Source organism: Paramormyrops kingsleyae, chromosome 15, assembly GCF_048594095.1.
Source record: "Paramormyrops kingsleyae isolate MSU_618 chromosome 15, PKINGS_0.4, whole genome shotgun sequence".
Lineage (NCBI taxonomy): Eukaryota > Metazoa > Chordata > Actinopteri > Osteoglossiformes > Mormyridae > Paramormyrops > Paramormyrops kingsleyae.
In genome coordinates, this window is record NC_132811.1 from 26,023,819 (window position 1) to 26,050,784 (window position 26,966).

At 41.6% G+C, this 26,966-nt stretch overlaps 1 protein-coding gene across 6 annotated transcripts in view; it reads right to left on the minus strand.

Annotated features, from left to right (window-relative positions):
- The window catches only part of armc9 (armadillo repeat containing 9), a 40,923-nt gene that overhangs the window by 7,456 nt on the left and 6,501 nt on the right, over positions 1 to 26,966 (minus strand). For 4 of the 6 annotated variants that reach the window (XM_023819947.2, XM_023819950.2, XM_023819948.2 and 1 more), the window contains exons 10-25: positions 26,827 to 26,868; positions 15,256 to 15,290; positions 14,691 to 14,802; positions 14,241 to 14,333; positions 13,490 to 13,580; positions 13,000 to 13,123; positions 11,962 to 12,101; positions 11,740 to 11,816; positions 11,364 to 11,438; positions 11,195 to 11,285; positions 11,025 to 11,083; positions 9,238 to 9,336; positions 8,892 to 9,007; positions 6,673 to 6,806; positions 3,707 to 3,812; positions 2,056 to 2,243 (exon numbers count right to left, since the gene is read on the minus strand). In XM_023819947.2, the coding sequence (XP_023675715.2) occupies positions 2,056 to 2,243; positions 3,707 to 3,812; positions 6,673 to 6,806; positions 8,892 to 9,007; positions 9,238 to 9,336; positions 11,025 to 11,083; positions 11,195 to 11,285; positions 11,364 to 11,438; positions 11,740 to 11,816; positions 11,962 to 12,101; positions 13,000 to 13,123; positions 13,490 to 13,580; positions 14,241 to 14,333; positions 14,691 to 14,802; positions 15,256 to 15,290; positions 26,827 to 26,868 (1,582 nt within the window). Of the gene's footprint in view, positions 1 to 2,055; positions 2,244 to 3,706; positions 3,813 to 6,672; positions 6,807 to 8,887; positions 9,008 to 9,237; positions 9,337 to 11,024; positions 11,084 to 11,194; positions 11,286 to 11,363; positions 11,439 to 11,739; positions 11,817 to 11,961; positions 12,102 to 12,999; positions 13,124 to 13,489; positions 13,581 to 14,240; positions 14,334 to 14,690; positions 14,803 to 15,255; positions 15,291 to 26,826; positions 26,869 to 26,966 lie in introns of those variants that run through there. The other 2 variants (XM_023819949.2, XM_023819951.2) reach the window with 2 other exon arrangements.

A 26,966-nucleotide genomic window follows, 5' to 3' on the forward strand; every position in this document is an offset into this window, starting at 1 on the left:
TTCATGGACTCAATATGCCTGACAAAAGAACATAATGTCTAGAATATCTCCATCTGCAAAGTGTCTCCATAGCCCTGAATGGAAAGTCAAATCTCCTGTGTAAGTACTTAAGAGTCATTACTAATGACTCTTAAATAAATAAAGAAATGGCTGAATGTGGTACTTTCAATGAGAGCTGCACTAACTGGGGCTGCTATATAGTGATTTATGACAATTGGGATCTGTTTATGCCCCCAATAATCTCAAATGTTTTTTTTTTAAAGCAGGTATCTGTTTCCCCATACTACAGTGGTCAAAATATTACTGTGATTAAGTTGTTTTTTGTGAAATAGTAATCTGAATTTACACTTACAATGGTGTATTAAAACGTGTCTTACATGGATTAATAGATTGGAATGTGTAGTATCTTTCACTGTTGATACTTTTAAATACAGGTACTGTTTACTTATACTCGATTAGTATTTTCCTTGGTGATTTTATTTGAGTAACATTCAGGTATTGTATCTGTAGTTAAAACTAAGTATTTCACAGACAGTACAGCACAATAAGGAAAACTAACATATTTTCTTTTTATTCATAAAAGATGGTGAAAATTGCAGAGCTTACCGGCACAGAATAGCAGAATTTCTTTTTTTATTCTGTGGAAAATGAACGATTGATCTGCTGGCCAGATTTGATAATGAATTATAAACTTTATGGGATAGTACTTTTAGACCTCTTAAAAGTGGTGACTGAGCCTATGAAATCCCTCACCCTCCGTGTGGAAAAAGGCTGATCGTCCAATGCAGTCATCTCCATTATTTCAGTAGCAGCTCTAGTGCTACTAACTTTGAATATTGATGAAGTTTAAAATATCAGAAGTCGATTTTTGGTATGTTAACCGATGCATGTTATATATGTTAACATATTGCTTGTTTCACCGTATTAAAGACAATATGTAATGTAAAATAATAACAATGATGAAAACAACAATAAAACTCAACAAAACATATTGCTCAAGAATCGTGTCACAATCTCAATTCTAAGAGGCAAAAAAATTTCGATTCAGCCCACAGGTAATCTGTGTCAATCGTGTCATAGGCATATGCACGTCTTCATGAACCGGCTTTAAATATGTTACTGCATTCTACTCCGCACAAGCAAAGAACCAGAGTGCAGTGATTCAGCACAGCTTGTTGCGCATTACCTCATATAACCTTCCTTCTGGATTCCGCAATATGAAAGACATATACAGTACTGTCTAAAAGTCTCAGGCTGTCAAAGAAAATGTGGAAAGCTTTTTATCTGCATAATAAGTACACACATGTTCAAAAAAAAAAAAAAAAACACAAACAGCCCAGCCATTCTACATATTTATCACCACCTGCTCATTTTATTAATTAATTTAATTAGTTTAATAACTCAAAGAGGTATTGATTAGCCAAACAAAGTGCGCTAGCGGCCCAGTCAAAAGGTACATGGGTGTACTGCATGGTTGCTGAAAATACTGGAGTGAGAACAGTTCTGAAATGGCCTGACTTGACTAACATTGACTGACATAACATAATAATCTTCTACCAACCGGAAGACCACTTAGACATATCACGTAGCACATTTTGACTTCTTAAGACTTTTGCGCAATACTCTAAACAAAGCTCTTTGAGCTATAGCAACAAGCCACATGTGGTTGTTAGAGCTTGGGTCTTCTGTGGTTAAACCATAATACGATGTATTCTGGATAAATCTCATTCAGTCATCCAAAAACCTGGTCCACCAACATTTACACAATACACGATGATGCAGAATTTAACTTTAGTGTGACAGAGTGGAAAATTGTTCATTTGTTAATTAATGGTCATCTTTCTTACCACCAATAAGGCTATTTTGTAACTCTGGATTAACCAGATCTATAAAATAAACCTGCTTTCGATAGTATTTCTTTATGACATTGGCATGTAAAATGCAGATATTGAGATTTTTTGCTGTTGTGTAAAAATGGCAATAAATCAGCTCATTACAGAACATTGGTATGGTGGCCATTCCTCAAATGCAAGGACAAAGGGCATAAGTACTTACTCTGTCTGTTGCTCCTGCCCAGAGAACCAGCAGAACTGGGTCTGCTGGCCTGCTGTGGGCCCGATGATGAGAATGTAGGCGTGGGGGCTGAGGCTGGGGCCAAAGGTCGAGGCCTATGGGGACTTGTTCCATCATTGTCAGGGGTCCGGGGAATTTTTGGCCGGCTAGCAAATCCAGGAATCTGATCGCTAAAAAGATAATGTTTGACATTAAAAACCTTCCTGAAAACCCCACGACACATGTAAAAATGCAAAGGTAGAAGGTAAATATGGAGTTGTTCTGAAAACAATAGTACACATGCAAGGTTGTGTGCATATGTTAATGTAATGCACATTGTAGCCTCGACTTCGCGTTTTTGATGCACGTCTTAGTGACAAAATTGCCATGTCATATATAGAGTTTCTGCCTTTTAATTGTTCTGGATAAAGCAAAACCACAACCCTATCCATCCATCCCTTCATCCATCACTCACCACAGAGGTCCAGAACCTATAGCAGAAGCTCATTCTAACCCATTATTATAAAAAGCAGCTATGCTCAGTGCAGGTTATGATTGTATGACACAGACACTTACAAGTCACACAGAACACTGAAGCTGATTAAATGAAAAGGCTTACAAGGAGTTATCTTGTGTATCAAGGCTTTCGTGAGATTTATGAAAACCGAATAAAGCTTTTTGAGAAAGGGCAGTTTATACAATACACCAGCAGGCTTGTTGAGATTAATGATGAAGTTTGCATGAAGATCTCATCCTCTCCTCGATAATGATAATAGGAATCAGGTACACATAATTAGTACCTGGTAGGACCCGCCTCAAACTATTTTACAGATAGACTAATACGAGCAGCAGCATATTAACACTGGCATGGCTCACAGGACCCCCAAGGGGGTGCTGGCGTTTCAACTTGCCAAGCAGGGGGTGCCAGTTAGGGTGACCTCCTAATCCATGTCGGAGGGACACTATGAGCTACATCAGCTTTTACAAACTACTTTACAACTGAAAGGCTCCTGTGTTCAGCAAAATTGTTCTTTTACTGGTTTGTTTTCTTAACTGAAAGACTCATCCATCACTGTAGTGCCAGCACATTGACTAGACAAATTTCACAGATTTAACCATTGTGATCTTGCTGGAGCCTTAAGCTATAAGCTGTTTTCCATTTACCTTGGAGGCCGAAAGTCGGAGCTGGGAATGACATCACGCCTGAGGTAAGAGCATTCCAGTACAATAAGTCTGTAAGCCGCTCAGCAATACCAGATCTAACCAGGTATGTTGTTAGCCATTGTTAGCAATTCCAGTTGATAACCATGCATTGCACAGTAGTTTCCACATACAATCACTGTAGCAACATGTATGCAGATAGAGCTTGGACATACAACGTAGACCGATTTAATGAGACACAAACAAGACAGAAGTGCCAATAAGCAGTATTTAACTGCAGCTTTCACTTCTGAGGTTGGGGCTGCAGAGGGAGTCAGAATTCTGAAGTCGGGGGCATTCCATTTAAAATTTCTGACTAGGAACTTGGACATTTCAACTCCCAGTTGAAATGGAACGCAGCAGTAGCCTATGCATTAAACTACCCCGGCCAAGCCCGACAAAACAGAACTGGAGAATAAGCCTGGAAGCAGCTCACACTGAAGGAGATACCTACCTGCTGAAGCTGCCGGTGTACTCCCCTTCTGCCAGTGGGGGAGGGGCTTCAAAGCGTCGGCTCAAACCCGACTCCTGAGAGGAGCGCTCACTCTCCGAGTCCATGACTGTGCGGCATGGGAAGAATGTGCAGTGAACTGAATGGCATCAGACTGAAAACCATGGCTCCCTTATAAGCACTTAGGAGTTTTTAATTATTTAGTTTACTTAAATTAGTTATTTTACAACTACTGTTAACAAAACAATTATTAGCTCCCTGTCCAAAATTTTACAAAATCCTTAATTTTTTGTAAAAAAAAATGACTATTATTTAGAGTCTAAACAACAGACACAATGTCCAAGAAGTTTGATAAAAATATTTTACTGATGCATTAAACTGAAAACAAGGAAAACACAAAAATAGCATGGCCAAAATTGTTAGCCCTCTGAAAATTAATAGCCAATAGTGCAGTCCTTCTGACTCACGACTGATAACCTCTAACTGTAGTTTCTCACAAGGTTTGCAAGTCTCATGAGGGATCTTAGACCATTGCTCCATGGCAAATTGCTCCAGCTCATACAAATTAGATTGAGTGTGGACCTTAGCCTTGAGATTCTCAACAGGATTGAGATCTGGGCTTTGAGACAGCCACTCCATTACCTTGATTGTGGTGTTCTTCAAAAAGTTCTGGAGCAATTGTGATGGGTGCTTTGGATTATTTCCTTGCTGAGCAATGACCAAAGCCAGACTGGCGTAGATTTCTAAAAATTATCCTTTAAAATGTCAATGTAATCAACTTTCTTCATTATGCCTGTACTTAAGCAAGGTTCCCTGTGCCTGAAGCAGCAAAACAACCCCACAGCATTATGGTCCCACCACCATGTTTAACTGTGGGAACTGTGTTTGGGTTGAAGGCCTCTCCTTTCCTTCACCAAACAAAAGCTGTATCCATGTGCCCAAACGACGCCAGTTTTGTCTCATCAGACCAAAAGGACAGAATTCATCCCCATATTTCAAATGGTCCTGGGCAAACTAGCTTTGATATGCCGCTGCGTGAACAATGGAGTTTTCCATCCCCGATGACCTTGAAGCTTCCCACAACTAAAAGTCCTCACAACAATTGCTTTTTGAGACTTTAGTCATAAGTACAGTAGAGGCCAGTTTGAAGACAAAGGCCTTTGCAGTGATTCGGAGGTCTTTGTTGGCATCTCTGATTATTTTACTCTAAACAACCCCATAGCCATCCCCTGTAAGATGAACATCCAACTCTTTTTACAAAAAAATGGAAGGGTGATGGCCTCTCGATCTTGCCTTTAAGTACCCCTAGTCCTGCTCATTTTAGTCCATTTATTAGTGTGGTGCTAATTGGTTGAGCCAATCAAGTCATATGGTATTCAGGTGCGGTTTGACACCAGAACATCTAGTTTTACTGCAATCCTTTTGAGATGACTGACAAATTCACATGGGGCTAATGATTTATTTATTTTCAATAAAGTTGTTATCCAGCAATATTGATTTTGTTTATTAAATTAAAAATGGACCAGGTGGAGGTTTTTACATTGACAAATGTTCTACTTTGTAAAGTTTGAAAAATTGTTAAAATTGTACGTATATGTAAGGAAAATGTCCCATATCTCATAGGGGGCTAATAACTATTGCCTTAATTGTATATATCAAATGATATATTTTGCCATATAGTCCCTTCTTCTGTCCCTTTAATTTGCACCCAGTGACCATTTCATCAGGTGCACCTGATTAGTAACTGGTAGAACCTGTTTGACTCTAGAGCTATTTTAAAGATAGACTATGGAATGTTCAGCTAGTTTTTCTGCATTCCTATGTTATTTTTCACCTTCCTGTTAACTTTAAATAGTCTGCCTATTCTCCTCTGACCTAACTCGATGTTTTTTATTTGGTCCCCAGAAACTGTATAGACTGCAGTGTGTAAAAAATCCCAGGAAGGTGGCTGTTTCTGCCACATCTGGCACCAACAATCATACCACTTACAAAATTACTTATAAAAGGCATCTTAGCTGTCCTGATGTTCTGCCAAACAATAAGCAAAATGACCTTGGCTGTGTGCTGAATGTATTCAGCTGCAGTCACATGATTCACCGTTTGTAAGAGCAGGCTGTTAGCATTAGCATAACCTAAAAGACTGACCATTGAGTGTGTACTTTACCAAGTTGTACATTTACAGCGAGAGCACATTTATATTACAGGCAGATATGACTGAGAGCTGAAGCATGTTTATACACTATGCACTGCACCCCAGACCCTGACGTATTTTGTTTCGTTCTCTGCAGAAATATTTAACCCTTGGAAGACTGAAGGCTCTAGACAGGCACATTAGAGAGTAAGTTTAGAATCATTTGAAAACATCGCAGTAAGACCAGGAAATCTGACTGGCACTGTTCATTATAAAGCGGGCAGACATTAAACTGCTTTGTACACACCAGTCGCATAATGCAGTTAGTGAAGCCAAATTCAGAAGCACAAGCTTTACCAAAGGCCTTGATTTAAAGTGATGAACTCCTCTTTGCATTAAGTGTGTATGACCAGGTTACACAGTCATTTTTCAGCAATAAGATTTGTAGTTCTCACATACTATGACCCATGGATAGTTTATGTATGAGGGGAACGCAGCAGGTGTCCCGGGGTGGGCAGTAGTCAGGCAGTCATTCACCTGTGGACAGTTCCGAATAATATGAGACTTACTTATCTTTTCCTCTTAACCCTCGACACACCCAAGCCTTGCTGCCACATCTGTAAGCCCAGTGTCCACATTGTTTCTTTTCCTGTGCCTGATTTATTTGTTTTATTATATTGGATTTTTTGAAGTCACATTCCTATTCCCCTCTCACCTGTTCAGAGTCTTACAGCATGCATTGTAGAACAGAGGGGTTCTATTTAAACCATTTATTTAAACTACATGAGAAGGATTCGTCATTAACCATCTGGGAGCTGCTCACATGCCGATCACGTACCCAGCAATGGGTGCACAGAGTTTGCACTGCTGCTGCGAGTCGGGGGCCGGGAGTCACTGTCAGAGCAGGGGAGGCTGTCCTTGCTCCTCCGGCGGGACAGCGGGGGCTGAAAGTTACTGCCTGAACGAAAGTCCCTGGGACGGAAGACAGAGAGGCTGGTGGCTAAAAGCGACCAAACACCTTGGCTGTGCTTTTTCTAATGTTATTGTGGCTACTCTGCCAACCATAGGACTTGAAAGCAGTCTTCCATTTACAGGCGCAGATCCTGACCCACACGCTACCCAGCTCTCGCTCACAACCTTGCCACCACCAGACCACTGAACCTCACCATGCTGATGTCACCATGTTAGATCTGTTCGCTGACACACAAGAGCAGAATGTAAACTAACTGGCACTTTTGATGCACCACCCCACTATTAATGTCACTGACCAACAGGATCAGGCAGCAGAGGCCCTCTTTATACACTGACTCACTGTTTGATCAGAGGGCTGTACTGCGTTTTTTCTGAGGCTCATTAAATGGACTCTCAGAAATTCCAGGCAGGACCAGCAAGTGACAGCACCTTTGACAAAACCATACCTTGTACTACAAATGAGGAGCCTTTTGTTTAAAGTACTAGGGAACAATCAAGAAAATGACTGCATAAACTAATGAGTAACTTCGTAACCATTTAATAAATATAATCCTTATATCCCTCTTTAGCTAATGAAACTAGCTGAGCTCTTACTGCAGACATGATCAATTGATCATGATTGGACCAAAATAGTTATGTGACACATGCAGTTGGAAGATAATAAAACAGATGAAATGTGTACAATTTACAAAATATACAGCTTGGCTTAAATTTAAATAGAATAATAAAATTGTGATTTACATGTGTTAAGGTGTTAATTGTGAAATGAAAAATGAGTTTGGCAGCTTTAGTAACATAATGAGAGCTAAACAGGTTGTACCTGCGGCTGCAGATTAGAGTTGGGATTGGATATCGTGGTTCTGCCTTCCAGAACCATGACACAATTGTGAATATTTGTATCACGGTTTCAAAACCATTACACCATTAATAAACACACCAGCATGAGGTTTAAAATAACTGCCTGAAAAAGGATGGTAATGATAGAACATCAGTTTTTCTAACAAATAAAAGCGAGACCAAAATGACACAAAGAGAAAATTTGAAACTGACCATCCGTAAGATGAATGTAAAAGTACCAGAAAATCGGACAGTAATGGAAAACATAGTCAAAATACTGCATATTGCTGAGTAATCCCTGGACAGTAATGACGATATGAAAGATTAAATACTGCTCAAGCCTAGTCTGTGCACAGCTGACTTTAGGTATATGGATAAATTCTGGTATATGGATAAATTTCACATTTGATGTAAAAGAAAACAATACTCAGTGCAAGCTGTGCAATAATGGGGGAAAAAAACACCACAAATTTGAAGCACAACAAAATTAATACAACAAACAGTTCACTGTCATGAATTAAACCAGGTGTGGAAATACGCACAACCCAGTTGGTTTTCACTGATACATACTTACGTTTTTAAGAGTGGAGAGCTGAGGTTCTATGCATTGGTGTTTATTCTTATAACATGAATGAAGATGCATCATATGCAGGTATTTTGTTTCTGACTAAATTTTAGTTATATTTTATTTAATAAAGTTAATATGAAGACATTTTAGAATTAGTGCATGTTTCATATTACCACAGTTAAATCTGTGTCCTTAAAGACTGCATGTTCAAACCTATTGCCATGTATATGTGTAGGTATGTCTGTGAAATTTCAGTGAAATTTCCAAAGAAATGTGAAAATGATGCATTAAATTATGACTAAACCGGTTTGTATCACTGACTGCATCTACTGTAGATTTAGTTGACTAAGTATTCTGTAATACTAAAACTAGAAACTAAATTGCATTTTTTTTTCAAAAAACTAAGACAAAACATAAATCAAAATTTGCTATCAAAATGAACACTGCTTCCTGCTGAAATTATGCCTGCTTATGAGGTGCAGAAGGCATTATAGGTGCCTCAGAGTATCACTGCAGAGGGACATAGAGATGAAACAGCCAGAGGGTCCTCGTGGGCCAAGGTGCCAACATCAACACAAAAATGGGGTTTTCTATAAGCAACATTTCAATTAGTAACATTTTCATTGCATTCATCAAATGGAAAAATACCGCACTTAACAGAAACACGTATATAGACTTACACCACGTAGACATTTCGGTGTGAACTGGGGGTCACTGGCCGTTGAAGAGGTTCGTCGATGCTCTGGCCCAGTGGGGTTGCTGTCCTCCTCTTGGATCTGACCATATTGGTCATGATCTGAAAGCCAAATCAAGCATCCATGTTTATTTCTATCCAGAAGTATAAACATACCTGGAAAGACCATGTGCAGGAAATATTCTGATTTGACAAGTACACTGTCAATCATCAGACTAGGAAAACCACATCTATATGCTGCATAAACAGAGTAACAATCACTACATTCGAGTTTCTCAACAGTCACAATTGTCACCACTTTTGTGTTGGACTGAGTGGTCCAAGAGGCATACCCCCAGGTACTCCGTGGTGAGGAGGGATTCTCCCGAGAGCTCCTCGAGCTCCGGCTGAAGCACCTCCTCTTTGTCGAGGTCTGCCTCCATTGCATCGTCCTGTGAAAGAAATACCATGTAAATTTACTGAAATGAATAAAAAGGTGGCAAGCTAAAGAAGCCAAGTGAGTGGCTGGGAATCACCCTGTGATGTAGTTTGGTAAAAGGGGATTCATGGCCTCATGCTGAGAAAGTGCAGGTTCTGTGAGGACAGTGAAGATCTGGTCATACTTCTCACCATATGAACATGCAGCTACGCTTATAATACAATCGACATTAACAGTATTTTTGTATGATTTATTTATAAAAATTAGATTTCAGACTAAGATCATTCAAGTTGGTTGTATTGCATCTTTCCCTTGGGCTTCCTGGAACATATAATCATCTCTGCACATTCAATGGTAAAATGCAGACACTCACATGCATCTGAAGATACATACCCCAGCACCCTTCATTCTATCCTCCATCTAGCATTCACTGTAACGTTTACATAGTTATTCTAAATGGACACTGAATTAATATTCACTGTCATATAGGCTTTTATAAATAGTAATCCTTAAAGTAACTGCAATCTGATTATTTTAGACTGTAATTTAATTACAAGTACAGTGGAACCCACTTATAGGGATCACGTCTGTGTGGGTGAAATTGATCACTATAAGTGGACGATCATTATAACCAATTTTTTTCTTCTTTATGTCTCAGGCAGATTACCATCTAATTCACGTATGTATATTTATTACACAAATATAAGGTAATAAAACGAACAGCGTCACTGTTTACTTAATTTTACTGATGATTTCAAAGTACAGTACAGCTGTTTCAAATGTTTTTCAAATTATAGTACTGTACAAATTAAATTACTGAACTGTGTATAATTTAAATACAGTATAATGCAGTACAGTACTGCACATAATATTCAATTCCATTCAATTTTATTTATACAGTCCATTTTCACAGCTTTACATTATCTTAAAGCCATTATTGTATTTTCACTGCTGCCTCTCGGTGGTTCGTTTTTGCCAGTTTGTCATAAGCTTTGATGAGTCTGTATTTGTCATTGAGAAAAAAATGACATTCTTTTTCCCCACTAGGTTATCTGTGCAGGCAGCATTAGCCTCAGGTAGCTAGCCAGAAGCAGACAGGGTAATTACTGAAAGGCAATGTAGGGCGATCAAAGTAAAGCAAAGTTTTTTTTTTTTTTTTTTTAAAAAAAGAGGCCATAAAAGCTGTAGAACATAACCGGACTGGTCTGGGTTGGGGGGGGGGGCAATATTATATGCTTACATAGGATCCAAAATCTCTAGCGGCACCCCTGCCTATACCTCGCACTGGGCAAAATTCCTCTTTTTTTTTTTTTTTTATTTATTTGCAGTTGCTATCATCCAACTTTGCAACCAGAAAGGCTTGATTTGCGTGTTATATGAGTATGCAGTTTGTTTGCATTGACCCTTTATGGTTATTTCTGGGCTGTACGGTTATTTGTGGGCTGGTCAGGATCTCAAGCTTGTGCACATATGCACATTTACAGGATAGACCTGAAATTTCCAAGGGGACGTGTGTATGCCAAGTCTGATAAATCTGATTTTTTTTGTGGATTTTTTCTGAAAAATGCCATCTTCCCATTCTTATTCACAACAGGCAATCCTGCAGAGAGAATGAGTTTCGGCCATTGACCTGATGGTACGGATGTGCCCTATGGTCACACTCCCGGGACGACAACTTTAGCAAAATGTTGGACAGCTGACCTCGTCATCATCCTCTTCCTCTTCATCATCTGATTCAGGTCCATCTTCAGATACTTCCCCTTGTATAAACACCATCGGATAAAGCCGCAGATATTTTTTGAAAATAAAACATGTTATAATGAAAACAGGATAGTGTCCCTTGTGGTGCCACACAGGATTTCAAGCCTTACCTGAATTGAGCTGCTTGATGATGAACTCTATCTGCCGGCTCAGCTCGGGATTCCCCTCCTTAGCGTAGCAGCGCAGTATCTCCTCCAGGCTCTGAGGAAACGAGGAGGGAGAGTGAAGGACGGGCCGTGTGCCGGCAGAGCCGCACTGAGAAGAGGTGCCTTGGCTCACCATCTCCCTGGCTTTGCCTCTCACAGCAGGGATGCCCAGGATGCTGTACAGAGCACCATTCACGTACGGCCGGATCTGCAGTCACACATGGCAGCGATTGGCAATGCCCGCAAGGCAATAAAAAGAAAAAACACACAAACTATGACAGGAAGATGGCAATTTCCTAGTGGCAGCAGCAGAGGAGGTAACTAACTCGCATGAATGAAAAACCACAAAAATGGCACTGATTCAAAGAAAAAGAAAAAAAAAACAAAACCCTATGCAAGATAAAATTGTTTCAAGTTAGATTCATCTGGTAGCTGAAGCAGCAACCCAGGACACTGGTGCTGATACTCGATGTGCCATGTGCACAGCATGGCTTCCTGGCGTGGTTCACCTCATCGTTTTCATGTCCCAGTAGGTCTGTGAGGACCCTCAGTACTTGGTCAGCTCTCTCGGCACACTTCTTCCTGCCTGTGGAGAGTGCGATTGTGGGGGAGATGACCATAAGAGGGGAAAAGAACAAAAAAAAAACATTAGGAGAAAAGGGGACTATGGCGGAGCTTCCAGCGATCCCCCCTGGGGGCTTGCAGGGACAAACAGCGGCCAGAGAGCTCACCTTGGCTTCGTAAGCAGAGGTTCATAAGTAGCGCCACGGAGTACTCCAGAGTATAGTCTGAAAGACTGTCCGACTCCTGCAGCTCATCCACCAGCCAGGAGATCAGCCCGTGCTCGATCATGGCCGACTGCTGAGGCCTCCTGCAGCCACGCACAGATGCCGCGATGAGCGTATACTCACAGAGCACCGTGCAAACTTATTCCTACTGGAAGCAATACTATTTTGTTTAGAAGGCCCCATTATTGAAGAGGGGGACAATCTTTCCCTCCTTCTTGCACATCACAAGCTTTCCCTCCCGTGTGGGTCTATTCTTACGAGGAAGACCATTTTGCACGTCATATTTAAAGTACCAGTCTATAGTCTATAGGACACACTAACCCATATAAAGGTTTGTTTGTACTATTTTCTACATTTTAAAATAATTATAGACGTCCAAACTATAAAATAACATACATTGAATTATGCACTGGCCAAAAAATGAAACAAAAAAATTTACTTGTTGGGGTGGGGTGGGCAGCTCTATGAGTTGGGACTCAGGAGGTTGCTGGTTCAAATTCCGTGGTTGGCAGAGCGATCCCACCATTAGGCCCTTGAGCTAGGCCCTTAACCCCAATTGCTCTAGGGACTGGCTGACCCTACTTTCTCCTCCACACCAGTTTCATGAGGTGGCCTCCTGGGATGCTTTTCCAGCTGTCCTGAAGGTGGTCCCACATATGCTGAACACTCATTGGCCACTTTTCCTTCACTCTCTGGTCAAACTCTTCCCAAACCATCTCTACAGTGTTTAGGTTATGTGGCCAGGTCATGTCATGCAACACTATTGCTCTGCTTTGTAGGCGGCTTGGCATGTCTAAATCTTTGACTAGGACTGTATGTTTAGTTCATTAGGTGACATTTGCTCAAGGAGACATTTTTACCCATTTATACAGCTGAATTTTTCACTAGAGCAAATCTGGTTCAGCACCTCTCTCAGGTCCGGCCTATCAGATTATAAGTCCATGTCCTAATCACTATGCCACCTGCAGCTCATGAAGGTACCTGAGACTGAGCTTCTGCAAAGCACCTAGAACATTCTCCCTCGTCACTGAATCCTTCCTCTCGGTCTTCAAAGCACGTTCCAAAATTTTCATCAGGGAAGGGATCTGTGAGAGGTACATGCGTCCTGGCCGGAGGAAACAGGAGCAGGTGAGTTATCATCAGCCACTTGATGACTCCAACCACCATAATGGAAAAATTCATTTCATGACCAACCTCATAGAAAGATTAGTGAACAATTGTAAAAAATATACGAATACAATTGCTGCAATAATTGTTGGATTATAATTGTTGGATTATAGACAAAGTACCTGTTTTGTCGACGATTCTTCAAAAAAACCTTAGACACTCACTAACTAATTCTAACAAATTATGTTCTTAGAAATATCATAAAAGAAATTAAATTTTAGAACTGATTAGCAGGCAGCAATTGATGCGCATGTGCAAAGGTAAAATGACAAAACCAAGATAAAAATGAGAGCGGGAGGCTGACCTTCAGAGAGGGAAGCGAAGGCATTAAGCAGCCGTGCCGTGTACTGCCTGACAACCTCGTCGCTCGACTTCATCAGACGCAGGACACCTTTCTGTAAGGGAAATGCACACCTGTGGTTTTGGGGCAGCACTGGCAGCATTGACTATCTCGGTTTCATCTTGCTACCATGTACATGCAAACATCCTGTTACCACATATGTACTTACATGCCTCAGGCTTATTCTTTAAGTGCTGTTTTTAACGCGCGTGAAACTCAAAACTTCTTAATTCTGGTGCATATAACAAGAACAAGGTGCACAAACAAACATACATATAACACCAAATACCACTTAAAAAAGGAGCATGCTGTTTATGAGAACCTTGGCATGGTTTAGCATGCAGGGATCAGACATTGCCACAGAAAGGACTCCACTTTATTGGATTATCCTTTGAGGAAGTTCCTCTAATCCAATAGGCCTCTAGTCACTTTAACTAGAAACATGGACTCTGCTCTGGCTATCTGATCTGAGCTTCCGTCATTCTGTGGTTTTTCCGAGCAGGCTTGCTGTTGTCCAGCTGAAAGCTGTAAATGTAAATAAGTGCTTCCCACAGCTGGAGGATGTCACACACAAGGCTGGATACGGTCACACAACTCTGACCTTACAGGCTTTGCCTCTACCGGCATTACAGAAGCCTCAGCAATACAGAGGTTTATTAGAAGAACTATACCTGGGTGATAATGTGCTGTGGAGGCGTACGACAGTGTGCTGTACCTGGCCATTCGTGTGGCGATCCAGGAGATCATTCGCAACAAAGGCTTGCAGCACCGTGTCCCTCTGCTCACCAGGAAGCGATCGGGTCAGCCTCTAAGAAGCAAACACGAGAAAAAAAGGACTACTTAACACTAGTAATGTGCAAATCCTATTTGACATCATGCTTAGTTTGTACATAGCATGGCCAGTAATGACACAAAGAGCGATCATGATGCAATACAACATCAGACAGGAGCTCTGGGTGCAAAGACACAATGGGGAAAAAAGCGTAAATTCGGCCCTAAGCATTTAGTAAAAGCATTAGTATTCCAGGGAATCTGTGAGAAACCCTTGGCGTGTAGAGTGTCGAGCCGGCACCCCACCTCCCCTGCTCTTTCAGCTACGTGGTCGGTGGGGTAGCCCAACACGCTTCCAGGGACAGGCATCCAGGGGCAGTCTGGCTTTCCTTACCCATCGCAGCGCCTGCAGCAGCAGCGCTTTTAGCCTGTCCGTTCCGCTGCTCAGGTCCTTCTTCAGCCTTTCATAGTCCAGAGACGGTAGCAATGGCACATCTTTGGGCTTGCTAATTGCGAGAGAGCAAGGCTTAGAGGATCGCACAAAATGAAAATAAAAAAAAAGAATTTTCAAAGTAACAAGTCGGCTGGAGCTGCAAGTGCCTCCTACAGAATGGAAATGCAATGACCAATGCTGTTAAAAAAATAAATAAATTACAAAGGAAAAAAATCACTGATCTCAGCTCCCTGACAACATGCAACAAAGTAAATGAAGACATATCATACAATTAAAAATTGTTAGAAGAATATTAATATTCTCAATATTAACATTACAATCAACATTCATAAAACAAGTTACAACGATTTTTACTTTTGCAACTAAATTTCAGTCTGCTGCTTTTTAATGTAACCAATTCTTTAAATTATCTGTAGATAAGTCTGGCTCAGGCAATTACTGTTGCACAAAACCCAGTACTCAGCAGAAGAATGGCTCATTAAGGCGGTGTGTAGGTCTCACTCACGGAGGTGCAACGGATGCTCTCAGCATGGACGAGGCCTGCACAGAGGCAGAGAGAGAGAGAGAGAGAGAGAGAGAGAGAATGAGTTATTGCAACATCTGCTCTTCCATGATGAATGAGCCAGTAAGCCCAACTCACAGAATGTCAGTTTAGGTTGAAGCTTTTCAAGTAAAAATACACATTTGGGGTTAGGTGTGGTACACTATGAGGATTCTCTCATGCAATCCTGGGATGCACATGACGTAGGTAGAAATGGCCATGCAGTACATTACAGAGGGAACACCCGGAATCGTGAGGAGTTAGTGTGAAATGTTGGCGTGCTGATATTCACACAGTCCATGGCCTGTGACCCCTTGTAGCAGTCAATAATGCAATAATTTTTCCATTCTTAATGCAGTCAAAAACTGGCCAATAATGTTTTTTATTCTGAGATTTTATATTAAGAATGGAAATATTATGTTATTGGCAGTAATTACATTAATGGCAGTTATTACATTATTGGCTGCAACACCCTTGTTTATCAATGAGCACCTCACTTCTCTTTTTACGTTACTGTTACATATATAGCACTCTTCAGAAGTCATTAAACATAAGACAATTTCCCCAAGGGGATCAATAAAGTATCGATTATTATTATTATTAAAGACATCATCTGAAAAGGGACTAAGAATTTGCAAGAAGATTTGAAACCTAATGGGATTTCAGAGAGCAGCTGTTCAGCTGGGAAGGTTGCAAAGAGGGATTGTTTATAGAATTTAATTCACAAGTACAGACTGACCTACGTGATGCCCATATAGGCCACAGAAAATGAGAACGTGCCATTTAACGTTCCAGGAGGCAGCCACGCCCCCAGAAGGACCTGTTATAACTCGGTTAGCCCCTGTACTACTTCAGACTATACTACAGACTATCTGACATCTTTTGTCAGAAACATACCTGACCATTCAAGTATGATATGTTGGGGTAGGAATGTGCAGATGGGAAGTGGGTATGACCATGTCAGAGAGGACATTTTGAACTACTTTAGATTTTACAAACTACATTAAAACTAAAAGGTTCCTTGGATAAATAGCTCTTGTGCTTTGACTGCTTGGTTTCCTTGATTAAAACACTCATCCAACTGTTTCACATTAACATTAGTGACACATTCATGATTACAGAAGACTGACCAATCAGCACACAACAAGAACTTAAGTGAAATCCAGGTCCTTTTAACTGAAACGGTAGTTCACAAATCCTGTCCTAGCTCAAAGTGTGCTCCCTGACATTTTCTGGTTTCCCTAAAAGTAGGTGTTTTCCATGACGACAACATAGCTGCTGATCTTAAGACAGATACAGTGGTACCTCGGTTCTCGAACTTAATCTGTTCCGGACTCCGGATCGAATCCTAAAAAGTTCGAGTTCTGATCAAATTTTTCCCATAAGAAATAATGGAAAACCAATTAATTGCTTCCCAGCCCCCCAAAATTACACTTAAATGTCTTTTTTTCTTTTTCACAAAATGAACAGGATAAAACATGAAGAGCATTTTTTTCTTAATAGCTTCCAAAACGATAAAGATCTTATCCCAACATTACCCCTGTCCTGCCCCGATCCTTCCGTGTGCCACGCCCCCTCATTAACCTCGTGTGGGATCCCCATGTGATCAGCTGTTTCTGGTTGTTGTCATTAGTCCTCTGTATTAAGTCCACGTTTCAGTTTGTTTCCCCAGTCCGGTCATTGGGTGCGTTCCACTTGCTTACAGCTGGCTTAAAGCAACGCATTCTGATCCTGATGCAATGCATTACGGTTAGATGCATTGCGACCTCTCACCCGGCTGCACAAACTGGAACGTTTGCCCTTATTGGCTGAAGAGTCTGGATCGGGTGGCAGCCAAGGGAGGCCCTGGCGGTCCGATCCCCGGCTAACAAAACTGGCTTTCCGGACATGGAATATCACCTCTCTGGTGGGGAAGGAGCCTGAGCTTGTGCGTGAGGTTGAGAGGTATCGACTAGATATAGTCAGGCTCACCTCAACACATAGCTTGGGTTCTGGAACCAATCTCCTGGAGAGGGGCTGGACGCTCTTTTATTCTGGAATTGCGGCGGGTGGCTGACGCTGGGCTGGGGTGAGGCTATTGGTGGCCCCACAGCTCGGTGCATTAACAACGGAGTTTACCCCGGTGAACGAGAGGGCTGTTTCCCTGCGCCTTCGGGTCGGGGATAGGTCTCTGAATGTCATCTGCGTTTATGCGCCGAATGTCAGTTCAGAGTACCTGGCCTTCTTAGATTCCCTTAGCGGTATGCTATTTGGCGTGCCGCGGGGGGATTCCATCGTTTTGCTGGGGGATTTCAACGCTCACGTGGGCAATGACAGTGTGACCTGGAAGGGGGTGATTGGGAGGAACGGCCTCCCTGATCTGAATCTGAGTGGTGTTCTGTTATTGGACTTCTGTGCAATACATGGTTTGTCCATAACGAACACCATGTTTCAGCATAAGGGTGTCCATAAGTGGACATGGTACGAACATGCCCGGGGCTACAGGTCGATGATCGATTTCATAATCGTATCATCTGATCTGTGGCCTTCCGTCTTGGACACTCGGGTAAAGAGAAGGGCAGAGCTGTCAACTGATCACCACCTGGTGATGAGTTGGCTCAGGTGGCGGGGGAGGAAGCTGGTCAGACCTGGTAGGCCCAAGCGCATAGTGAGGGTCTGCTGGGAACGTCTGGCAGAGGCTCCTGTTCGCCGGAGCTTTAACTCGTGCCTCCGGCAGAATTCCAACTGCATACCGGGGGAGGTTGGGGACATTGAGTCTGAATGGACACTGTTCCAGACCTCCATTGTGGAAGCGGCCGTACGGAGCTGTGGCTGCAGGGTGGTTGGTGCCAGTCGTGGCGGTAACCCCCGTACCCAATGGTGGACACCAGAGGTGAGGGGGGCCATGAAGCTGAAGAAGGAGGCTTACCGGGAATTATTAGCCCGGGGGTCTCCGGAGGCAGCTGACGGGTACCGGCGGGCGTGAGAGGAGTTCGGTGAGGCCATGGAAGGTGACTTTCGGTCGGCCTCAAAAAGGTTCTGGCAAACCATGCGGATGCCTCCTGGGCGGCTACCCGGAGAGGTTTTCCGTGCATGTCCTATAGGGAGGAGGCCCCGGGGCAGACCCAGGACTCGCTGGAGGGATTATATCTCTCGGCTAGCCTGGGAACGCCTCGGTGTCCTCCCTGAGGAGCTGGTAGAGGTAGCTGGGAAGAGGGAGGTCTGGGTGTCTCTCCTGAAGCCGCTACCCCCGCAACCCGAACCCCGGATAAGCAGCAGATAATGGATGGATGGATGGATGGCTGAAGAGTTTAGTTACACGCATGACGTTTGTATCCCAGGGAGTTCCAATGCGTAATCTGATATTTCTCCCGAATATCACGTAAAGCAGTGAGAACTGGTTTTCAGTTAATTTACCTGGTAAAATAAAGTTTAAATAAATGACATAAATGCTCTAATAGTACACGTAAGTTAGTGGTTTATTTATTGTTAGTTACTGTAATGTTGCGCTGCTTTATTTGGTTAATCGTCCAGTCTGTGAAGAAGGCATTCAAGTAAGAATTGCATTGTAGTATGACTCATTTCCTGGCGCGTACAATTTATATTAGGTCAGCGTTCACGGTTCGACTTCTGGTATTCAGATCGAGTTCTAGATCAAACTGGTTTGTTCGACTTTCAAGAAATTCGAGTTCTAGTGTGTTTGAGAACCGAGGTACCACTGTACTATCTAAAGCTCCTTAAGGATACGATTAAAACTCAGGCTTTGGGATGGGATATGAATTGTATGAGGAGTAGCCCCTGATGCTATAAAGTCACAGTGCCATGATAAGCTATGACACTGGTAATGGTATGGCATCCAGGATCCAAACACCATCTTCCTGGTGCCACACCTTGGCACTTGAATTTTCAATGAATGGTTATATCTAGCTGGCTCTCTCTCTGATAATTTGACACCATAAAAGGCAACTTTATCTCAAGCTTAAGGGAAATGAAGTCAAATGCTGGTAATTCTTACCCAACAGGCACAGCATAATTGTTTTATGACTCTGCGCACACATGAGACAGGTCCAGTGGGGAAGCACAATGTCAACGAGTGGCAGTATAACTAAAAAAGGGCTTTTTTCCTTATTGTAGCCAGTCAGCTACTTATATGCACATTCTGCTGTCCATTCTTTTCAGAAGAAATTATATACTACCTTGCTATACCAACATGGCTCCCTCTTTAGTGACTTGACCATTTTGAATGGACACACAGCTTAGTTAGCAAGCTAACAACAAAACTAGTTTACGAAAAAATCACTGAACTTTCACTGAAAATTAAATGATGAAACTCGAAATCTCAATAACACAATATTTACTGGTGAAAATGGCAAAAGATGACATATGAAACGATAAACTGCCACTCTGCAGTCTCGTATCCATGCTCCTGCATGCGAATGAATGAATACGATGAGGCTGCCCCTTTTGACTGTATAAGAAACTTGTCAGTCATGACCCTTAATGTTATTACTAATTTATCCTGTCTTGATGAGATATTTCCCCAAACACCATGCAGAGAAGCCCGGCTTCCAGGTGGGTCTAAAATATGTCACGGCAAATCTATCTTTGCAACTTTGTCTGAAAGTCTCATACACTTCCAGTGAAGCACGACGTGCAGGTGCACTCCTGAAATAAGTCATTGAAGCATATTGTGCAACAAGCTTTTGCTTATTCTCCATTTAGACAAAGCATACAAAATTATTCCTTAGGCTTCAATGGGTGCCTTTAGGCTATATTTACCCTGGCTTCAAAGGGAACATAATGTACATTTATGTATAATGTGCACCTTCCTGTGGTGCAATTAGTAAGACAGATTACACTTTTAATTGCAAAAAAAAAAATACATTTATACATTGACTAATTAAATACTTTTAGCAATTTTACGGGGGAAGCGGAGCGTCCGATGTAGTATTAGAGCAATCGCTTGTGGACAGGTTTACAAATAACACAACAAATGCCCTGAACAATTACAAATATAATGACAGTGTGGCCATGGATAGGTCTGCATAACTATTTTAGTGTCGACATTTGCTTGTCCCAATATTACATAAAAGTGAATAAGATGTATGCTTTTGACTCATTTAAGAAGTCTTAAGTGCAGTTAATGAAATATGTGCATAAATATTAGGTTGTTCAATTAATGTCTATAGATTTGTGGGTACAAAAGGCGTGTTGGACGCTGTAATAAAACAAGGACACCCATTGGAAGTGGAGACCTCCTTGAAAGACAAACAGGCTTATTTCCTTTGTTAATGAAGTACCACAAAGGGTGTTTGGTCTTGCATGGCTGAATAATGGTACACATTCATTTCACAATCAAATTACATGATACTGCCAAGTTATAAGGGTTTTAGAACATAAGAACATAAGAACTATACAAACGAGAGGAGGCCATTCGGCCCATCGAGCTCGCTTGGGGAGAACTTAACTAATAGTTCAGAGTTGTTAAAATCTTATCTAGCTCTGATTTAAAGGAACCCAAGGATTCAGCTTGCACTACGTTACCAGGAAGACTATTCCATACTCTGACTACACGCTGTGTAAAGAAGTGCTTCCTTAAATCCAGTTTGAAATGTTCTCCCGCTAATTTCCACCTATGGCCACGAGTTCTTGTATTGGAACTAATGCTGAAGTAACTATTCGGTTGAACAGCATCCAAACCTGTTAGAATCTTATAGACCTGGATCATGTCCCCCCTCAGTCTCCTTTGCTTGAGGCTGAACAGATTTAGCTCAAATAACCTTTCCTCGTATGACATTCCTCTAAGACCAGGAGTCATTCTTGTGGCCCTACGCTGCACCTTTTCTAAGGCCGCTATGTCCTTTTTAAGATATGGTGACCAAACCTGTACACAATATTCTAGGTGAGGTCTCACCAAGGAATTGTATAATCTTAGCATTACCTCCCTTGACTTAAACTCCACACACCTGGAGATATACCCCAACATCCTATTGGCCTTTTTTATTGCTTCCCCGCACTGGTGAGAATGAGACATGGAAGCATCAACATACACACCAAGGTCTTTCTCATAATCAGCTACCTTTATTTCAGTAGGTCCCATAAAATACCTGTACTTTATATTTCTGCTCCCTACATGGAGTACCTTACATTTGTCTATGTTAAATTTCATCTGCCAGGTGTCAGCCCAGTCACTAATTAAATTAAGATCCCGCTGTAGCTGCTGAGCCGCTAGTTCAGTATCTGCTACACCACCCACCTTGGTGTCATCTGCAAATTTCACCAGTTTACTGTATATATTGGTGTCTATATCATTTATGTAAATTAGGAACAAAAGTGGTCCTAAAATTGAACCCTGCGGTACCCCACTATGAACGCAGGCCCACTGTGACATTGAGCCTCATAACTACTCGCTGCTTCCTATCCGTTAACCAGTTATCAATCCAGGTCGCTACAGTTCCTAAAATACCTGTCGCTTTGAGTTTAAGTGAGAGCCTCTTGTGGGGAACAACATCAAAAGCCTTTTGGAAATCTAAGTAGATGACATCATAGGCCTTCTTATCATCAACTTCCTGAGTAGCTTCCTCAAAAAACTCCAACAGATTTGTTAAACAGGATCTACCTCTCCTAAATCCATGCTGGCTATCCCTCAAAATGTTATTTGAGTCCAGGTAATCTACCATTTTCTCTTTGATTATAGGCTCCATAACTTTACCAGTTATACAAGCTAGACTGATTGGCCTATAGTTTGACAAATTACTTCTATCCCCTTTTTTGAAAATGGGCGTTATGTTGGCATGCTTCCAATCAGAAGGTACCACACCTTCAGATAAGGATTTTTGAAACAGTAATGTTAAGGGTCGGCAAATAATATCCCTCATCTCTTTTAACACTATAGGTAATAGTTTTATCATTGTCCAATATTGTGTCACGCTAGGGCAAATAAGAATTCTCTTCACTGCCATGATTGCTAATATTATATGTCTTCAAGGTGCTGCAGCTGAGTGTTAGGTACCATTGACAATGCCTGCTCAAACTGAAATAATGTGTAACAGAAATAAATGGATAAATTACATTAAAGAAATAATGCTTAAAAAACACCTAACTTGCACCTCAATAGGCTGATTAAAGACTATTTGGCCACCTGTTAATACCTGCTCTGGTATATTCCAGACAGTCATTGTAAGCCCTCCAAAAACCAAGTGAGAAAGCTTTTTTGTAATACAAAAAGGAGAAGTCCTAACACTCCTTTGTGGCCACTGCTGTACAAGACACCTGGAAAGCTACCACCTCAGCTTAGATGTATTTTACAGATCCAGAAAAAAGAAATCTATATAACCAGTTGAGTATAAAGAGTGACAGTCAGAGCATACTTGAATGGCTGGTTGAAACAAAACCTTGGACTGGATTTTTACTTTCTGGACCTGAAATTTCCACCTATGTGCGCCAGTAGGCATACGGCAAACCCTCAATCCCTCTATATGGAAGGGAGACACTGCAGTCATAACTAGCTTCCAAACATGTATTCTTAGTGCTGCAGACTTCTGAGAGAAAATGGTCTAAAGTCAGAGAGGAACATTCCATGTAGTACTGTGCGGTATAAACGGTATACGATATAAATTAGGCCAAAGGGAGAGATTTTGATTATACCGCTCCTCGCCCGAAAAATGACGTAATCAAGTCGCGTCAAATAAATACTTTATAATTTTTATGATTTCTATGAAAATTATTTATATGATTATTGTTGCACCTGGCAGCAGAGTCCTGCACGGGTCTGATTTTGACAAACTGCACCCGCCCGTCATACTTAAACCGGTATCCGAACCGTTATCCGACAGAAATAAAATAAAATTCCGCACCCTATCTGCTATAAATAAATACCAACACCCAACCAGTCAGTCAGAAACTCAAAATTAAAGACAAGTTTATTGCCACAACAAACGACCAGTGACATGTGCAACATCAGTTGAAAAGGCATTGCCAAATGAAAACGTTGCTTAATAACAGCCTAATAAGCAAAACAAACGGTAGTAGCCTACCTCCAAACTCAAATAGTGTTTGATATTGCCATGCCCACTAGTGATGCGCGGGTCGTCTCGTAACCCGCGGACCCCGCGGTTCGGGTAAAGAAATTGTCACTTTATTTGCGGGGCGGATCATTAAAAACAAAATTAAATAAAAAATCCTTGTATGTTGCGTGCAATTCCCTATAGCCTATATTAAATATTTGGGAATATCTATTTTCAAATTTTATTAAGTTCTTTGATAAGGTTATGTCACGTGACAAGTCACGAAAGCGCCAAGCAGTAGTGATGCGCGGGTCGTCTCGTAACCCGCGGACCCCGCGGGTAACCCGCGGGTCGGGTTGGGGCCGGTAAAGAAATTGTCAGTTTATTTGCGGGGCGGGCCAAATAATTTCATAAAAGCGGGACCCGCGGATTGGAAAAATACCCGACCCGCGCATCACTAATGCCCACACACAGCCTTACCAGCTTACAATCAAATGTGTTAATAAAACTAATATTATATAAAATGTACATTAGGCTACCCTGCACATTATTAGGTTTTACAGGCTACCTACATGCACTGTCCATTTCCCTTTGATTACCCGATTGGAATTCCTACGCGAAGGCATAGACTAGTGTTTGGTGTGGTGCTTTATATTACTGTGTAAAAAAGGATATCGTCCACAGTTGATGGCCTCAGCTGACTCCTTCGCTCCTGGATGACATATCCGGCACATGAGCAATCTCGCTCACTTGCGGCGCCGGATGCCGAGAATAGATCTCGCAATATGAGCAATATGGGAAACAAACGCTCATGCGCTCTCCACCAAGACAAGACTTCAAAAGAGCTGTTTTCGTTATCCAAGATAACTCCGAAATTCTCCCACACGTCGGACTTGATTTTAGTGGAGGTATTGGCCACAACTTTAAACTCTCCACTTGCTAGTTTTCTTTTCAACTCCTCAGCATCCATTTCGAACAGCTGCAGGACATGGCGCGCGCTTTTTGAAGATGAAAGTGGGAGAGATTTCCGGGGTTGGCACATGATGTTTTGAAAACTGCCATTTAGACCCGCGCTCTCCTGCGTCCGACCCGAACCTGTATCCGACACAGTAGAATATTTTTCACCCGTTTCATCAAAATTTGCGGGTCACCCGTCGGGTACCTGAACCCGTGCAGGACTCTGCCTGGCAGGACCTTTATGGGAGAGATGGTCATTCTAATATAGATGGAGTCATGACACTAGTCTAATTGTATTAGTTTTGTAGCTTTTGGTTCTGTGTCTTGTTTTCTGCTTACCTACATTTTACAAAACCAACCTATGTTTTTAATATGGGATAAAACCAGGGAAAAAAATATTTTCATATTTTTTCTATAATTGCAGATTCACACAATAAACATTCTACGTTCACAACTACTTTGAAATGTAACAGTTTATTATACAACTTCCTGCTCCAATGCCTTTGCTATGTACATATGTTACCCTTTCAAAAACAGTTATATTGAAATTTACAGATCAAATTATATAATCATAATATATAGCGTCTGCGGTTCAAATTATACCGCAGTATGAATTTTATGCCATATTGTACAGCCCTAATTCCATGCATGGAATTTTGACCAAGGTGCGTCAGCCCTCACATGCTTGAGGATTATTGTTGTTAAAGCAAAACATCCCATTTGTATGTGTTGTAGTAGGTCTAAAAGACAACGTAACCAAACAATTGTGTCATTTGATGCTTCACAGGTCATAGAAGCAAAAAGCCACCCACTCCTCAATGCAGTAATTCAGTTTAAGCTGAGGGCAGACAAACAATTCAGTGGAAACAATCTGGAAAGATACAACCTGTACAGCAATGTGGAAGATGGTTTCACTACAAGCTCCTGAATAATTTTTGAAAAGAAAGGTCACTAACTAACCAAACTGGCAAAAATACTGTCATGCACAATGACTATGAATTCATGCGAGCTCAGAAATGGGGCAGGCACTACTCAAGGCCATCAGCAAATCTTCTCACTGTGGAAGCCCAAGAATTTGAAAAAGCCAAGTGATAAACAAGGCGGGGCACCAGTTGTCTCTATGGATTATATCAATCGGTGATTAATCTAGTAAGAACCAACCAACCATTGCAATGGCTAACAGGCTAGACTCCTGTAAAGTATAGGAGAGCTAAACAGTCTTTGGTCAAGTACTGGTGCTTATAGCAAGGGCCTGCCCTATGACAGCGGAGTCTCTGCCAGCAGCAAGCCAGCTCTAGCCCATGCTTTAAAAAGACCAGCATTTCGTTCTTAGTGCCTATTTGAGAAGGAAAACCTTGGTAAGAAGAGTGACACAAAGTGCCATGACAAAATGACACTTCATCCTGAACCTATGGGCTTCTAACTAGTGAGATTTAATTTTAAAGGAAAGCACCACTTCATGCAGGATAAACTCTACCATCTCTAAGGAGTTCTCCTGACTGGACATCGGAAGGAACTACTGGTACCATCAATTAAACTCAACTGGCTTATGTAATTCTATTTTGCATAAATGAAGGTTGTTGATGCTTTGGTATGTTTTAGTTCTTACTCTTACATATGAGATGGTCCATTTAATCATAAAAACCACAGGCTTTAGTTAAGTGGGTGGGGATATTGGCGACTATCTGGCCCAACTCACATCTGCTCTGGCTGGTTCACTGCTTGCTATTAAATCTCCCAGAGAGTGTTTGCTGTTTATAATGGTTCATACTGAACAGCAGATGTTCCCCATAGAGGTTTATTGTCCTGATATGTAGAGGAAAGGTACAGAAATGAGCCATATGTCATCTGGCTTCTGGCCCTACAGCAGGCAGAGCACTATTCTGGAGATAAGAAGGCTTATGTTCTGTCTTTCCTGAAGGCCTGAGGCAGCTCTTCCTTGACAAATTTTACCTTCTGTAAACCCACCTATGCCATAAGAAACCACTATGCCAATAAGAAAATACCTTGGGAACCAGGGTTGGGGCCATTCCAGAATGCATTGATCAATTCCAGTCCAAATCAGGAAATGGAACTGGAGCTGGGATTGGAAAAAAAACTACAGGGAACAGAATTGGAGTTGAATTTGAATTTCAGGGAGATTTAAGTTCCAACTCCAGTTCCATTTCCTGATTTGGACTGGAATTGATCAATGCATTCCGGAATGGCCCCAACCCTGTTTGGAACTGGGCTTTGTTTTACGGAAACAATAGATGGCTGGTTTGTATTAAATATGGATTCTCAGGCAAAATCAAATCTGAACAAATTCACAAAACTGAACAATGCTTCAAGTAAGAGGAAACAGGCAATTAATATACAAGTTCTGCTTTCTTAAGTGTAGTCATGCAAAACTACAACAGAATTAACTAAAAAATATTGGAAATATTTAAGTTTTTACTGGGTAGACATGACTAATGCAATGGGAGCTAGAAGAAAAACAAGAATTCAGGACAGAAACAAGATGTAGAGAAAGATGCGGGGTGAGAGGTAGGACAAGACGGTGAAGGTGCAAGCAAGGCGAGGAAAAGGGAAACAATTAAACTTAGGGACTTACATATCCATCATCATTGTCATAAGGGCTCATAGAGAAATATCCCTTCAGAGACAGACATTCACAAAGAGAAGCCATTGAAGATTACAGGTCACACAAAACAGGCACATCCACCTACCATACAACGGACAGAGAGAGTGACC